This window comes from Myripristis murdjan, chromosome 10 (genome assembly GCF_902150065.1).
Source record: "Myripristis murdjan chromosome 10, fMyrMur1.1, whole genome shotgun sequence".
Lineage (NCBI taxonomy): Eukaryota > Metazoa > Chordata > Actinopteri > Holocentriformes > Holocentridae > Myripristis > Myripristis murdjan.
Window position 1 is genome coordinate 9,886,727 of NC_043989.1, and position 17,099 is coordinate 9,903,825.

General features: G+C 40.1%; 1 protein-coding gene across 1 annotated transcript; it reads right to left on the reverse strand.

Moving 5' to 3' along the window:
* Window positions 1-741: 741 nt before the first annotated feature.
* maea (macrophage erythroblast attacher, E3 ubiquitin ligase) lies at window positions 742-16,878 on the reverse strand. Its single transcript, XM_030062272.1, has 9 exons — window positions 16,777-16,878; window positions 11,517-11,699; window positions 8,062-8,265; window positions 7,135-7,257; window positions 6,568-6,644; window positions 6,227-6,335; window positions 4,052-4,185; window positions 3,132-3,327; window positions 742-2,949 (listed from the first exon to the last, which is right to left on the reverse strand). The coding sequence occupies exons 1-9, from the start codon at window positions 16,843-16,845 to the stop codon at window positions 2,854-2,856; spliced, it is 1,191 nt and encodes a 396-aa protein (XP_029918132.1). The 5' UTR covers window positions 16,846-16,878; the 3' UTR covers window positions 742-2,853.
* Between the last annotated feature and the right edge of the window lie 221 nt (window positions 16,879-17,099).

Below are 17,099 nucleotides of genomic sequence, written 5' to 3' on the forward strand. Positions count from 1 at the left end.
GGATGAATTGCTCTCAACAGAGACAGATGTCTGATAGCTGGGGGGAAGGGGCCGCTGAGGACAGCAGGAGCCCAACAGTATCAAGATAAGAGCCTTCATTTTTCACTGTTATCACCATCATACCTGGCACAAAACATGTCTGATTGGGGTTTTAGATTTCAACTGCAGCTGCTCGAAAAGGTGTTTCGCATTTTAATTTGTGTAGGCCAGAGATGAGCGAGAGGGGGCACAGCTACAATGCAAGTTATGTTGTTTATAGAAACTGATGCCACCACCCACAGTAAATTGTTAAGAATTTACCTCACTTGCTCGTATATAACATATAGAGGAGAAAAGTTACCTTTTAAGCTTGGTGTTAAAATTTACAAACCTCCGAAACACCTTTAACTCTCCATTTATGTAGTTAAATCTAGTGATTTTTACCTTACTTTATTGCTGTGAAAGCCGGATTACCCTATGTACAGGTCAACAGCACTATGTAAATTATTTCCTAAGTATTCATTTGGTTTAAACTAGAAAATGGCCTGCAGAGAGAGCAGCCTTTCACCCCTCAGAGTGGAGATGTGATTTCAGGTGAGAGACAAAACACTTGGTTGCATATCCATATCAACAGAGCGGCGGTGAATGAACAGGCGTGTTTCTGTGTAAACCGCATCACACCCACTAGAGCATCTGCTAACAGCTTTTAGTAAAGACCCACAGAGCATAAAGTTGTTAGGTACAAAGAAAGAAAGACTGCAATCAAATTTCACTGAAATCTTTATGAGGCATTTTGCTCATGAAACAATCCCTTGATCTATTCTACCAACACAAACATGCATGGTCAGTATTCAGAACAGTCGGCGTCCTTACAGATACAGTTCTAAACCATGAATGGACACAATAGAGGCAACTTTTGGTTTATTAATGAACAACAGATGGAAGAAATTATAGCCCACAAGACTGAGGATAAAGATTGACCCCGAACAGCATTTCTCGATTGCTTTGAATGGGTGTTAAGGGTTTTATCTTTATTATTCAACAGTTATTTGTGCATTAGTTGTTGTTCATTTCATTAGACCTTCCTGTTCTCTCGCCATTACATCCTGATCGGTGTGTATGCATGTTATTCTAATCACATTCCCAGTCCATGCATACTCTGCTTCATCTCTTCCAAGTCCTAAGGGGGGGAAGGGAGAAGCATGTGTTCAAATAGTCAAAATCAGCTAATGTTTTCCTTCCGAGTTTTCAAGAAAAGGCAGACTGCGAAACACAGACCAGTCAAAGTTTCTATCCTGTCTAATTCATTTTGCAATGGCAGCAAAAAGGCAGACAAGTGTAAGGGAACCAAGGACAGTTTTAAAGCAGTCAATGCTCGCTCACTGAAGCTTACTAGCTTGTTCACTAAATAACCCCTGTAGAATATGGTTGGTGATGCAGACGGCTTTAAAATAAGCAGCAGAGTACAAAATTGAGATGAAATGTCAGCACAATCCTTCTCTTTATTGTAATGTTCATTGTTGAAAAAATAAGTATGAAATTAAAAGACAGTCATTGGGTACTGCTGAATTGATTTCAATCACTCTGTCTTTTTTAAACAGAATAAATATCCAAAGTTCACTAAAATGAACCCACTCTTTTCGGTTGGTTGAGGGAGAGAAATGAGAATGCCAAACCTCACACACAACCAAGGAAGACCACTTGTTCATTAAAAAAAATAAAATAAAAATAAACGTCAGAGGTGGTAGTCTATTATATTGCGTAAGCATCGTTATGGTAGTAACTACACCATAATTGATATTACCAAGTTCATCAACAAACCTAACACTTTCCCCTGAGAAGAGATCAAGTTATAGCAAATGCTCCATCAACTTCAGCATACTGATGGTTTTACCATAGGTCACAAGATGCCGTGAAGACTTGTTCAGTTCACAGAGGAATATTCGTAACAGGTTTATCATCATACTTGTCAGCAAAACCCCTGAATCTGTACACAAGGATGATCAAATCTCATCTAGTATTTACATTTAAAAAGGAACCTATCGTGGCCCATATTGACAGGCTCCAGTTTCACAGTAAGGGGGAATGAAACGTGAAATGGCGGCCAGTTTAAGAAGACATCCCCATATCTCAACACCCAACCCTTCAAAAAAAAAAAAAAAAAAAAAAAAAAAAAAAAAAAATAGCTACACAACAAAGGATGTCAGCTGTATTCATCATAGGATGAACACCACATGTGATCAGTCAGATATGGTTTGAACAAAGGCCCAAGCTGTGATTTTACCAGTTAATTTGGTTAATGGAGTAATACTGAGTTAATACAGCCCTGCCACACACTACCAAGGGAACAGAAGTAACTATAGGTTATAAGGAAATGTCAAAATAAATTCAACACATAGTATCGTTCGCTGTAATAAAATCAAATATCTACTTTTTTTCTTCCTCATCAGTTCTTTTGTCTAGTCTCTAATCTTCAGATTGAGGGCCTGGAAGATGATGCTGATAGGCCATGTGCTTGAATGGACAGAACAACACACCATCTTTCTCTCTAACCACGTAAGACTGAGCCTGAAAGGAAAAACAGGCCAGTTTCTGTGGGTGGGGAGGGGGCAGGGTCGATGATAGATAGGGTCATTGAGTGGATTTCAGCTCAATCATGTACTAGGAGGGGGATTTGTGGGGTGTGTCAGGTGTGTATGTGTGTGTGTGTGTATGTGTTTGTGTGTATTGGGTTGGGTGGGGGGGTGGGGGCGGGGAGGGGGCACTGAATCACAGCTCCACAGGCAGTTTTCTGACTAGGCCGCCTCACAGGTGTTGGGCGACTCGCCATATCCAATCATGTTGATGCACAGCAGGATGGGATAATCTGACACATCACATAATGTAGACCTTCTCAGCCTGAGAGAAGTTGAAGACTTCTTTGGTTCTGGGGCACACCACTTTGTCATCTTGGCGGATGGACAGGAGAGACTAGAAGAGGGAGAAAGCAGAAATTGGGAAATGAAAAGGAAATTAAACATTACATATTTATAAGAGCTGTTGTGCCTTCTGTATCGGCCGAAATTCACCGAAAAAACACTGTCAAAAGAGACCAACTTGACAATCAGTCCAAATACTCTTGATGATAATTCACAAAAGGCTGTAAAACTCACATTGTAGCCATAGACATATCCATTGGGCAGCATCATAGGAGGGTTATTTTCATTCATGACCTCCCCAGAGATCTTGCAGACCAGTCTGGAGTTAGCACAGTGGGCCATTGGTAGCGGCTGGGCCAACTTGTTCAGGGACTTACTGCACACTGGGCAGTCTGGGTTCTTCGAAGTGCCATCCTCCTTGTAGCACTGACTGGAATCGGCATGGAGGTTAAGGACTGTAACCGAAATCATTCAATGAAGACAATTGTGGATCCCACAATAATTTGTATTTCATGTGGAGAAGGTTTTCTAGGCATAGAAAAGAGAGCACACTTCATTCAAGAGGCGGCAGCCTTAGACATGAAAATAACTGCAGCGAAAGCATCTTCTAATACAGGTCTTCCTATCAGGTCCTGTGTAAGCACTATTCAAAATATGTTATGGCCAATAAAACAATGAATCTACAGGGGGAAAAAAACATCTCCCTGCTGATGACATCACCACAAAGGTCTCTGAAGATCAGGGGAAATTATTTCACTTTAACAACAGCAACCCATTTTCCAATGAAGGTTTTCCACAATGAAGCAAAAGGTTTGTATGCACACCTGAATGACGGGTGTTGGGAGACTGACAGAAATTTGCAAATACAGGTTACACTCTTGCACAACATCTGCACAACAACATTTTATCTATCTATCAATGTTTTGGTGTGCTGACCTTCCTCAAGCATGAAGGTTTTCAAAAAAAAAAAAAAAATGTTTATACCATAAGTTAGTGGTTTTGCTATTACATTATATTCAATAGCCCCATATTAAATTTACCCACAACTGCAAAAAAAATCTTCCTCTTTTGCAATGAACATCTTGCATCCCCCCACAAAGTACACACTTTATCTGTAATCTGTGATTATCTGTAAGGAAAGTCTGGCAGGATACGGTGTCTTGATGGCAGAGAGACCAGCCTGCAGGGTGATGGTGAAGACCGAGTTGTTGCCCAGCTGGTGCAGTCTGTAATTGTCATATCGAAACTGCTGGATCAGCATCTTCCAGCGTGCTGGGTCCAAAAGGTCCTGGAGGAACAAGGAGAGACCAGCACAGAGTGGTATAACACAAGTGTGAGACGTTTGGCCTGAGCAAGTCATCTCTACAAAACAACGGTCAACATCAGGCTTGACATCCATGTACCCTCTGCTCTGTGATGAGTAACGTTTACAAAGTGAGACACTACAGCAGCCCACAACTTCCAGGTTCATTTTTCCTGTCATACTTGTTTACAGCTGGCATAAATATTGTCATTGCTCATTTGGGCAGGCCCATTATCCTCACTTGTAGAAGTAGCAGAATGCTTTTTGAGATGATTCAGCGATGACTTATGTCTTGGTGTCAGGATGTAACAACTCTGCTCCCTACACTTTAATGTTCTTTATGTTATCAAAATGCTCCTAAAATGCCCCTATATATTTGTGTGGCTTTGATGAGAACTGCTAGTAAAATGAGCTAACTCAAAAATAAACGAGTAAAAGAAACAACACACAAGAGTAAGTGGTGGTGTTTTTTTGTTTTGTTTTGGTTTTTTTTACATGACACCAGAAGCCCTCTAGTGGCTAGTAGTTAAAGCTCTTACTCAGTATTATCTCAAATTAAACAATGTATTAAAATAAACAAAAAAGCAAATAAAGACAAATTAACAAATTACAAAAGTTGATGCTAATCCCAGTAAAGTAAAACATTTTTAATTTATGACCCACACATAGTTTGTAGTGTCACTATGTCCACCATGTTGAATATTGAATATTAATGCATCTGTTTTGGATTATACGTAAAAGGACAGCTTTGCTTTTCTGCAGCCAGATGTCATTAAAACAGTGTCTGGCATTATTTAGAATAAAGAGCACAAATTCACCAATCGGTTTAGTACAGAAGAACTTGGTGCTGTGCTGCATCTTCTCACTGGGTTTCATCACAATCAAATGCAGCAATTGTTTAAGCCTGCAAAAAAATACACAATATATCTCCTCAAAAACAGGAAGTTCACAGTAGAGTCAGATATGGTTTTATTCTGACGAAAAAAGATGGCTGCAAACCAAGCTTTCAGGGTCAGGATGTAATAACTATTTTCCACTTCTGTGAATCCTTTTTCCTGCTAACGTGTGCTGGGAGTTTTGCTGCTACAGGTTTTTTTCTGAGGAGAAATACACTGTAGGTAACACTGACAAGATGACAGTTTTAACATGTGACTGTACTATGAGCTTCCTGTTTTTGAAAAGGAAAAATTGTGTATTGTGTACTGAAACCCAATTACGAGATGCTCATCCTCATTACTCAAGCAATCGATGAAGCTGAACTCTTTGCAGTTCTAAATGATGCCAGACAATGTTTTAATGAGGTCTGGGTTAAGAAAAGCAAACCTATCCCTCCAGACGGTGAGCCATAGAGAAGTACATTTGTCTGTTCTGGCTCAGGTATGAATGGTAGTGACACATGATATTGGGGCTGCAGCAATTGATTATTTTAGTAATCAGGTATTCCACCAATTATCCCATCGATTCATCAAGTAATGGATAAGAAATAGTTTTGTGTTTTATTTAAGAGCAATAGGAAATATACAATATAAATAAGTAAGTAAGTAAGTAAGTAAGTAAGTAAGTAAGTAAGTAAATAAGTAAGTAAGTAGGCCAGGATAAAACTACTTTGTTTCCTTTTAGTAAAATCCACATTTTGATTACATATTTTGTCAAAGCAAAAACATTATCTTTCCAAATAAAACCTGTGCCATATTATATTCACATATTATAAGGGTCTCATGACTCAGTCAACTAAGGGGACAGCCAGTGATTACTAACAGTAACAGCAAGAGAAGAGATGCTCAGTTGTGGTCAGCTCCTGGTAGTGGAAAACACTGGTTGTAGCCGATGGAATCAGATTATTTGCATTCATGAAAGAATCGTTTCAGTCCTACATGAAACTTAATGTGAACTGCCTCCTACACACTACAGACACAGATGATCATTCAGTAGTTCCTAAGTTGTGTGTGTGAAAGGGGTGTAAACAGTTATCAGTTATCACGCACATACACGTATAACATACACACGGCAAGAGCAGAGTGCTTACCTTGTAAGGGGAGATGTGTGTGTCTGAGGGGAAGGCCAGCATGCCCATCACCTGCCGAACCTCATCCAACTGTCCACCCTCTGCCTGGCTGAAGTGTTTCCTTGCATGTCTTGAACACACACACATACACACACCTTCAGTAGATATTATGTTACCATGTGGACTTAAAAGAGGGTTATCTTACTGCATTTGATCTTGATTAAAAAAAAAAAAGGTTGAAGTCAGTGTGAAGTTTAAAGGTAAGACATTTAGTGGTCAACAGAAAGTCTTCATTTGGTTAATCAAGTGTGTGTGTGTGTGTGTGTGTGTGTGTGTGCGTGCATGTGTGTTACGGCACATACCTTACAGCATCCATACGTTTGTTTTGTCTAATGAGCTCAATGAACTCCTGGATTCTCAGACTGAACTCAAGACAGCTCTGCAAAGATAATAGTTGTCACTCATTACATGCCCCGCCATAACACTGCGAAATCCTCCTACCTGCTGTTTTTGCCCACTATTTGTTACCGTGATTCATAGCTGCCTCATATTCAGAAAAGACCGTTCATGAATCAGTTACAGAGCAGCAAGCTGGTATCTTTTTTCTATCAGCTACAGTGTTGCTGGATTCCAAACTGCACCACCTGCATCAACTGTATAACCTTGACTATTTTACTAACCAAAATGAGAAAAAAAAATTAGAAAAACAAATGTTAACCTTGAGAAACACTACAGCTGTGGAATACACACACAAAATATGCACTTGTCCACACACTAATCCTTTGGTTATTTTTTCCACCCAAATGAAGACAGGCAATAATATTAGGAGACTTACTTTCCTTAAAATATAAGAAAATAATCAGGACATGGGTGTTTCTGTATTTGTCAGAACATTTAAACATCACAGGTTCATGTACAGCATACTGTACCTTCATCTTGCGAAGGCGGGACTTGTTGTCATGGCACCAAGCCAGGCAAGTGGCCGTCTCCTGACGCTCCAGAGACTCCTCCACCTCCTTGGCTGTCAGGAACATCTCAATGTTCACCAGATCCTGACATAAACACAGGACAGGGAAGTAGGGCCATATTAAACCCATAAAGCATCACAGATGGACACTGAGGAAGTCAAGTCATTGAGGAAGCTGACAATGTCATTTGAGGGGAAACCAAGGAAAAAGGACCTGGGAATCTAAAATGCTGAAATGTAATTTGGGACAGAGAGACAGATATTGAGGAAACATGATGTTGTGCAGCCCTGCAATTCTCCCATGCAAATAAAAGATAAAATGCAGCAACAATTAGGCTACTGCACACCCATACAAAAATGTGTGTCAGTTATTGTAGCTTTTATCCACTACAAGTTACCAGACCAAAAAGCTTCATGACCTACGTCTCGAGGTGGGTCGGGCACAGGTTGGACAAGGGTCGATTTCAATGTGAATGGCACACCACCCACGAACAGGGAGGGACAAATTATCTCACTGGTTGCAAATGGGGGCGCACAGTCCCCCACAGCCCATAACCAAACAGTCCAATGGCAGTGGGAATATTTTCTGATACACTGGAAGTGAACAACTTGGGTAACAACAATTGATCAACATGGATATGTAGGAAGATTTCAAGCTGTGGTCCACTGAAAGTGACATGCCAACGCCTTGTCCTTCCCAGCTTGTGAGTTAATTGTTATGCATCACACCTGAGTAGTGATTCAGGTCGTAAATGAATTGTCAAGACCAGGGATTAATCTGTGCTGTCTGACTTGGTTTGAATTGACCAAATAAGGGTTGAACTGGCCAGTGGTTTGAAAGAGGTATGAGTGAGCTAAAGACAACTTTGCAAAGAACACACACACTAACCTCTATACCACTCTGTCTGGCCAGTTTAACAGCTGTGTTGTAGTAGCCGCAGCGCAGTAGATGCTCCACCATCATACGGTCCATGCGTTTCTTCTTCCACAGGTTGACTGAGGCCGGCTGGTCACTGCTGTGCTCCTTTAAGTGTTCGATGCGACGCTTACACAACTTGGCACTCTCATCTTCTGCTTGGATGGACTCAGCAGCCTGTGGGACACACACACACAAGTAGAGTAAGGTTAATAATAAATAGAAGCACAACATGCAGCATGTAAGGTAGGGGAAAAGGAATATAATACCCCTTTTACGTTGACCTAAAATCCTACTACCATCTGGGACTTTAGCTCAGTACAAATGTGTTAACCGACATTTCAGTCCAATGTTCTGGACCCAAATGACCGTATTGAGTAATTATTGGCTTCAGCTCCAATCAGCAGAGGAGTCATCCACTAAATTGTGACCCACGTTGGCACAATGGCAGGGCATGCTCTGCACTGTACATAGACAATCCTAACATCAGTTTACCTTTAACCTCTGTAATAAGCTAAATGTTTTGATTTTTGTTCATAGTGTAGTTGAAATCAGAGACCGCTGCATCAGAATGTCCAAGAAAATGCTGTATTTTAGTCAGGTTAGGAGATTGTGAGCACATGTAAAGCTTGTGTGATGGGGCAATGGCGAGGGGGGAATCAAATTATAAGAGCAAGTGACACCAATAAAAATAAAAAGATTTACTCTGCTGCATGCATGTTTTCATGTTTTCTCTTAACAACGAAAGAGTTGAAACAGGGACACATACAAGGAGGCAGCCTGGCCGGCCCAAGAGTAAAACCTAACTAAGAGAAAGAGAGACAAACAAGATTATTCAAATGTTGCTCGTCGAGGACAGCTCAGACTAAACACTTGGTCTGCTGGGAAGCTGTTCACACTGCTGAATGGGACATAGGTGAGAATTACATACATGAGTATGGCACATCACACACCAGTCGGGTCTGTCTTTCATAAACATTTTCCCACTGATTTCAGAGCAGTTAACTGTAACTACAGCTACAAAATATGTTGTTCTATTGTTTCCTTATTCCATGTCACAAAAGCTCACATTAACATTTCCATTACAAATGTAGCTTTGGGTGACATTACAAGGTTAACAAGGTGATGATGAATTCTGTATGGGACTTCTTTTATGTAATTTGTAATTGCATGCTGAGGTGAACTGACCCGTAGATGTTATTCATATGATATTTATTCCCCAAACAACTGCACTGCAACTTACTAAAAGTAGCAAGTAGACAAGGCAATCTGATGTAAGCTATCTTTGTAACTACAGGGCATGATTGTTGTTAACTCTCAGATTTCAGTCTCAGGTAGTCTTAGGCCCAAACAGACTGAACCCAAGCTGTTTGAAAATATCTCTTCAGGCCAGCGAGCTACAGTCAAGACTTGAGAACTAAAGGATTATCACAGATTAAGGGTTGATATGTTACATAGTAGCTGCTGAAACCTTGTTGGTGCATGCAGACGCTTACAGTGGCACTACAAGCAGGCATGGGGACAACACCAAAAAACAAATAAATATGTATGCATCTGGAAAATAATGTGGTAAGGCAGAAGAGCAAGTAACTTGTTGCAAATGACAACAAATTATGTGACCAAAACACTGAGGGAAAAAAAATATTGCAGTAGTAGAGTATTTTGGACCTTCAATTGTATCCTCCTACTTGTTCGAAAGGATTGGAGACGAGAACCAGACAGGCAGCATTCCACTGCCGGCAAACACAATCCACCAAGGCCACAGCAATATCAGAGACAGGAAACCACAGCTGCAATAAGGTGCTATTTTCACCAGGCTGAATAATGTGGCTTTTGACAGCTTGGCTCTTGCTGAAGGGAGATTTTGTTTCTGGAATAGGGATTTTCTGTGGTGTAAACAAGTAGATTCTGGATTTCAAATGGTCTTTGGCTCAATTCACCAGGATGCATTTCTCTCACTTATGTAGACACTGTGTGGGTGTATGTGTAGAATTTTCCATGAATACTGAGCTTCTAGATGCTTCTTCTGATAACGATACCAGCCCAGGTATGCCCACAGCTTCCATTACCAAGCAAATAAGAATCCAAAGGTTCTACGAATGCAATAAATATTAATTTTCCTTGTTGATTCACTGTTGTCTGATACTGGGCACTTTAGTTAGGAGCTGTTGGACATGAGAGCATTCTTATTGTTTGAAGTGTCTCTCTCTGGTTTTATATTTAGGGGTTTAAGCCCAAAGGGCTTGAAACTCTATTGTTTTCTGCTGTTTAATCATTTTTCTTCCTTTTCAAAAATGGTTTTGCAAATTCCTGTGAGATGGTAAATGATACAGACAGGATGTTTTGCACATTGATCGGAAGTTGTGTGTAAGGGCTGCCCAAGAAATATAATCCCAAATGGCCGTATGGGGGCGCTATAAGTAAAGGTCAAAACTTTGAAAAGTCATAACTCCTACACCTAAAGTGTGATTTACATGAAACCTGGTACAGACATCCTCAAGAAACCATGAAGTACATCATAATGGATTTTCCATTATGTCAACAACCACAGGGATATGTCCACACAAGTACCTGAAAATATACCCTGAAAGTTTCTTTCAAATGAACCACTAGGGGGGTGCTAAAATGGGCATGGCATAACATAAATCTGACTGTAAATCAGTAATTGTTAGTCCAATTGTTACAAAACTACAATGTTGAACCACAATTGTAAAGCTACTTTGAAATCGCTCAAAATGGAGTGGCACCAGTTCCAAAGATGTGCAGCTGTGCAGCAGTGACAGTTTCTCATCAAACTTCAGATGAATACCTGAATGACCATTTGTGGCTATATTATAGGTTTTTGTTTTGTTCTCTCCCTTAATTTATTCTTAGGTAAAAAGAGAAAGCAACAAGACACATTACTTTCATGTATCATACTTGGCCAATAAAAAAATTATGATTTGAATTTTCATCTGGGATGAGTTTTATATTATTGATTCATGTAGCAATTTCTTTATGAGCTGATTAATCACTTTATCCATAAAAAACTTCAAAAATAATGACAAATATCCACTACAAGTTACCAGACCAGAAAGCGATATCTTGGAATTGATTACTTTGTGTGACCAGCACCAAAAACAAAACCCCCAAAGTCTCATTTTATAATGATATGCAAAGGAACAAAAACAAGCAAATCTTTGAATCTGTGAAAATGTAATCAGGAAGTGTTGGGTATTTTTACTTGATGAATGATTAACTGATTATCAAAATTACACATCCAGTATTTTCTGTGGATAAATCAGTTAATGGTGTATTTGTTACAGCACTAAAGCTTAAATAATAAAATAACACTGAAAAATAAGAGCTGTTAAAGTTGTTGAAAGGGAAAGCCCTGCCAGTGAGTGTGTGAACATAAGTGGGTGTGTGTGTGAATGTGTCTCCCTGACCTTCCTCTTCAGGGCGCTGAGTTTCTCCACCACGCCATCCAGCAGTGACACCACAGAGTCCACAACAGGGAAGCTGCTCAGCGTCTTCTCCAGCTCCGCCACCACCATGGTCACGTGACTTGTCTCCCGGTCGATGTTCTTCTGAGCCGCCCTGAAACGCTTGTTCAGAGTCTCATAGGGGACCTGCAAAGACAGAGGCATATTAACCTTTGTGTGCCAGGCGTTCAGGTTTACCACTGGCAAAAAAAAAGCACCCATCCTGATACACTAATATCCCTTTTAACTACGGTAAAGAATAACACTGTGTCTTCTTTGATCAACATGTTATCATCAGTTGAAAGGAGATAGCCACCATCAGCAGTGTGTGCTCTATAATCCCCTCTGTGAGCTGCCGTCTATCAGCTTCTTTCATTATTTCCCCTCCCCGCTGCTTTTGATCCATAACATACCAGTCAGACTAATTACCAGTCTAATTTCTTGAGATTCTGCAGCGAGACGAGCCCAAGAACTGCTCAACAGGAACAAATGAAATCAAGAAGCAGACGACTGGGGCCTGCAGTTTGGAACTGCAACAGAGATGTTTTGGTTTTTTTCTGGCTAGCATTAGAATATTTAAATCAGAGATAAATTTAATTTCAGAGTTTTGTGATAATGAGAATGTCCTACATCTCTAATTTGTGCTGTACAAAACAGGCTATTCACCCTGACTTTTACCATTGCACAAATTACTGTTTGGGTTTTCCCTAATATTCCCTGCAACAATCCCTTATTCAGAAGAATTGTGGTGTAAAAGTTTACCCTTTTTATGGTTTAGGTGGCATGTTGGCATTTAGGCCACATGTCTGTGTCATGGTTTGGCTTGAAAAACTAAATTCAACTTCTTTCTTTTTAATTTAAAGTTAAGTTTCGACTTAAGTCGAAAAAGAGACAAAGGTGGTGAATGGAGGAAATCACTTTAATAAACCAATGCATTTGAGCTTGACAAAACATCAGTGTTACAGATGTTTTAAAAACAGAAATTTAAATACTGAGTAATATTTCAACACAAAAAATTGAAAGAGGTTTTTGCCAATATTCTGTAAATGTTGTGTAACATATAACAGAATGCTCTGTATGCGGGTGGTACAAAGGTCAGTCATTAGACCTAACATTATCATTAATCAAAAGTGCTGAATGAAATTTGAATGAGTTTATTTGAAATGCTTCTAGGTAACTGTTTATTTCATTGTAAGCCTCACAAATCTTGAAGTTCATTTGCTTTTAACAGGCCACACTTTCTGATCAAAACTATTGTGGACCTCATCCATTTTTGGTTGTGATAACTCCTTAGTCTTAATGAGTTGTGAACATCCCTATCAGATAAACAATTTATGAAATGATCAACTCTGTCAGGTTTTTTCCAGAGAGGCCAAATGACACAAAACAATAGCTTTAGTTCTCTCTGTAAAGTAAGGCTTCATGAGGGCATTTTTAAAACCACATCCTTACCACAGAGACTTATGAAACTGTAGGATCCGTCTGTGATCTTTCAAACCGAACAAGATCTTCTCCTTTGCACTATAGTTCTCACCAGAGGATTTGACAGATACCTGTGCGCTCGATTTATGTGACCTTTGTAGTTTCCTCTGTGAAAATGTGTATAAAAACAAGAATAGCGCTTTGATACTGTCAGAGGATATTTTCTCTTTTTAAGTCAGAGCCAAGTTAATATCTGAGATGACTCTGATTAGACAGGAAAATTATGCAAGCGTATTCAGCTAAACATGGACTTCAACAATAGAACAAAGTGTCCTGTTGCTTGGCTGGAATTTGGGAAACCCAGCTCTGATCTTGGTGAATGAACACACAAAAAAAGATCTCAGGATACAGATTTTAGTGTGTACAACTCAACAGTTTTGTTTGTATTAATAAACATTTACAAGTGTGATGTTGGTAGAAAAAAATGAGAGAGAGACTTGTTCAGCCACAAAATCTGTAATGCCTTTGTGCAGTGCCACAAAAGGGAAAGACGGACAGGAAATCTGCAGGCGAAGGATTTTCTGGGTATGAAGACATTTTCTGGTTCACAACTGTTAACACCAAAATCAAAAATAAAACTCACGCGGATATTGATGTTCAAGCACTTACGTTCCAAGTCCATAAAATCAGGTCCACTATTCGTTCTCTTGATGGCAACATCAACATCAGGGCTTGACACTGCCACTTACATGCTGGCCAAAAAAAGCATTTTGTCACAGCTTCGGGATGGTAATATTGATTTTTAGTGTCCCACTTGGCCAGTGATCAAAATATATAATTTGTCAGTTGTAAAATGGTGGGCGCATTGGTCAGAATGATGAATGTGGTTAGGCACGATGTGGCAAAAGGACCAGATTTTACAAAATATGCGGAGAACACAACTTCAATTAGTTATGTTAAATTAAGTTAGCAGAGGGCATTTTTATCATAACTATTGCCAGTGCAAAGAACTGTGGCTGCTGCAACAGGCTAACTTCCATATTTAAGTCAAGGCTCCACACAACATCAGCAACAACAGTACTAAAGGCGATGGTACTGAGCCTGTTGAAAAAATGTCCCTTACCACCTGCTGCCATGCATGTCATCCACCTCATCATCTTTTGAGATTTCGTTCTTCTAGTGGATTTGAGCCTGTTCTTTCTATGAATGGGTCTCCATGCTGTGTAGTGAGATGAGCCTCCTGAATTTGCACCGAAAAAGCTGACAAAACTCTGATTTATAAAATTTGTAATTTCCACCACAGCCTCCATAATTTTCAACCAGAAAGAGACAGAAAAAATGCAGAGAAAACAAAAAAACCTTGCAAAAAAAAAAAAAAAAAAAAAAAGACTGACATGCTGATTTGCACAAGACTAATATTATCTGATGACCTCTGTCTTTGTCAAATTATGGTATGTAATTTGCGCTGGAATTTTTACTTTACAAATTGTGGACATGGCTGATCTGCAAAGGAATAAGCAACCTCTGCAATCATTACAATTTACCCCAGGTAAGACTAGTCCTGTGTGAACAGGGCTAAAGGGATGCAATTTTCTCAACTTATTATTAGCTGGTCTATTACTTGCCCTTACTTGCTCAGTCACCATTTCCATTTCTCTAGTGTATAAATCTTATGAAAGCACCAATAGTCATACCCAATAGGTATGGTAAGGTGTTCAGACAAAGTTATTGTGGTATTTGATTTTGTCAATATCTGACCAGCTCTACTGCACAAGGCTACTTTACACTTTTCAGCGAAATATCATAAATTCATGAAACCATCTACAACAGCTACTAAAATGTGAATCTGATAGGCTGGCAGAGTGTTAATAGAAGAAATGGTCATTATTCATTATTTGTAAAGAGGGGGGGCAGAATGTGGATAGATACACATGAATTGACCATCATCAAAATAGTTAGTAGAATTAAACAACAATTTTAACGACTATAATCAAAATAGCAATGCTGCCTTTATTTAGTTCTTTTTTAAAATGTCTAAATGGCAATTTAGATGAATGCCAATGTGTCAGGATTAAAATGCACTGACACACCAAGGGTCATTGGGTTCAGTGTTCCAGAAATTTTGAAAAACTACTTGTTATACTAAACTCTTCATCAACACCTGAAGGCAGTCTTAATATTGAACTGTCCTTGTTCAGTTCTCTTTCGTACTCTCAGGGAAAGACTGAATTCTCCATAACCATACAGACAGCATGTGAAATCAATGCTAGAGCTGACCTTCCTAGTTAAAATATTTGTAGTAAACCCAGCACTTATCTCAGTATGTGCGAAACAATAAAATTTCTTTCTTGATGCTATGATATACACATTTACACATTTTGTGGCAGTGTATATCGGCAGCTTCCCTACTACCTGTGTCAAACAACATTGTGCCATTATGTTATTGTTTTAAAATGCATCAACACTTTTCCCCCTAACCAGCTGTGCATCTCCATCATGCTGATGCCAATTCTGCCCATCACCACTGCTTCAAAATGGTGCCCATCATGTATCATCATCCTTACTGCAGCCCCCAAGGAATGGCAGACAACATGCTAAACCCCATAGCCAGCCCATCAAATGGCCTTCTGAACATAGAAAAGCCATACATCGCCACTAACACTGGGGAGGATTCACGCATCAGGACATTTACACTATTAATAATCACACACAGCATCCACATTATATTGCTACTCACACCCCTGCTTGTATCACGACGCTCTCTGGTGACGGCTGACCACAGCAAACGACCCGTACTTTCTACTCGTCTTTAACAATGGTGTCGCAGTATGTGCAATGGAGGTACAGTGCGTGTGTGTGTGTGCGGCGGCAGGCTGTGAATTCTCTCGCTGGCCATTTTGAAGTGCAGAGAGGCAATTTGATGACACTGCGCTAACTCGGACGACTGCTTGCTTCCCTGTCTGCCAGCATACGTACCTCCTCCTCCTCCCCCCAGTCGGAGCTCATTGATTTAACCCGATCTCAATAACAATAATAATAATGATAATCCAAACGGCACAGCTAGGACTGGCGTGCCAGGCGCCACACATTTAGGTAGGCTATTCACTTCTGCTGTGGCGAGTTAACATTAGATGGCTAACCCCTAGCTATAATGGGAGATACAAAAGGCAAGCTAGCGGGGCCAACAGCGTCTATGTACATGCCATTTCTTTGACGTCGTGCCTGGTTGGTCAGGGGATGAGCAACCATGTCGTGGAATGTACTATCAGTGTTCATGTTTGCTAAAACACGGATGCTACCTCATTAATAGTGCGATTTCCATAGGCTGCTGCCGCTCGTTTAGTTCATATAATATCAAGGAATAAAATCAGGTTGACATTTTAGCTAACGTAGCGCACGTTAACTTACATGTCACAACGTCTAACGTTCACGACCCAACGGCTAACCGTGTTAACTTGGCTTTAACAACAGCCTCTCCGTTTAACGTGTTACTTAACGTTAATAGTAATTGTTGGCTTGAGGGTAAGTTAGGCAGACATCACTAATGTTAGCGAGCCACCTGTTTTTTTTTTTTGTAGCTGCTTTCAAAGCCAGGTATTTACTGATGTTAGCAACGCTCTCAAGTGTGGAAGCCCTGCTATCTGGCGAAGCTAGTTCAGCTAGCCTCCCTGTCAAGTTCGCTGCTCTCGCTATTTTTCTCAACTAATTATCATTTCCCACCCCAGCTGCATCAAACGCATTGTGTAGTTTGATAGCGGTAGGATCGTTAGAGCACAACCATCTGTCAGATGCTATTTTTTACCTTCAGAGTGGGATATTCTTGGACTTTGAGAGCCATAGAGAGTTGGGAAGCTGTCTCTTGCACCGCCATCTTGGTTTTGTGGTTTTTCTTGTGGTTGTTTGTTTTTTTCTGTCAGTGTAGGATGGCCTTGGTGCTCACTACCGCCATCTGGTGAGATGGTGTCAGCACTGACGGTTTAAAAGGTCAAGACTGAGTGTGTACGGCCGCATATTGTTTTTTCTTTTTTCTTTTTTCTTTTGTGGAGCCTGGCGAGTCATTTCTTCTGTTTAGAAATCGGAAGTCCATATGTGCACAAAGGGAGCTGAGGAGGAGACATTGAACTG

Excerpts from the sequence above, each read along its gene's own strand:
- maea (XM_030062272.1), bottom strand. The coding sequence starts at position 16,845 with ATGGCGGTGCAAGAGACAGCTTCCCAACTCTCTATGGCTCTCAAAGTC. Across the intron at positions 7,258-8,061 it reads CCAGACAGAGTGGTATAGAG|GATCTGGTGAACATTGAGAT; the intron begins GTTAGTGTGTGT and ends TGTTTATGTCAG. Across the intron at positions 2,950-3,131 it reads GATATGTCTATGGCTACAAT|TCTCTCCTGTCCATCCGCCA; the intron begins GTGAGTTTTACA and ends TCCCTCTTCTAG.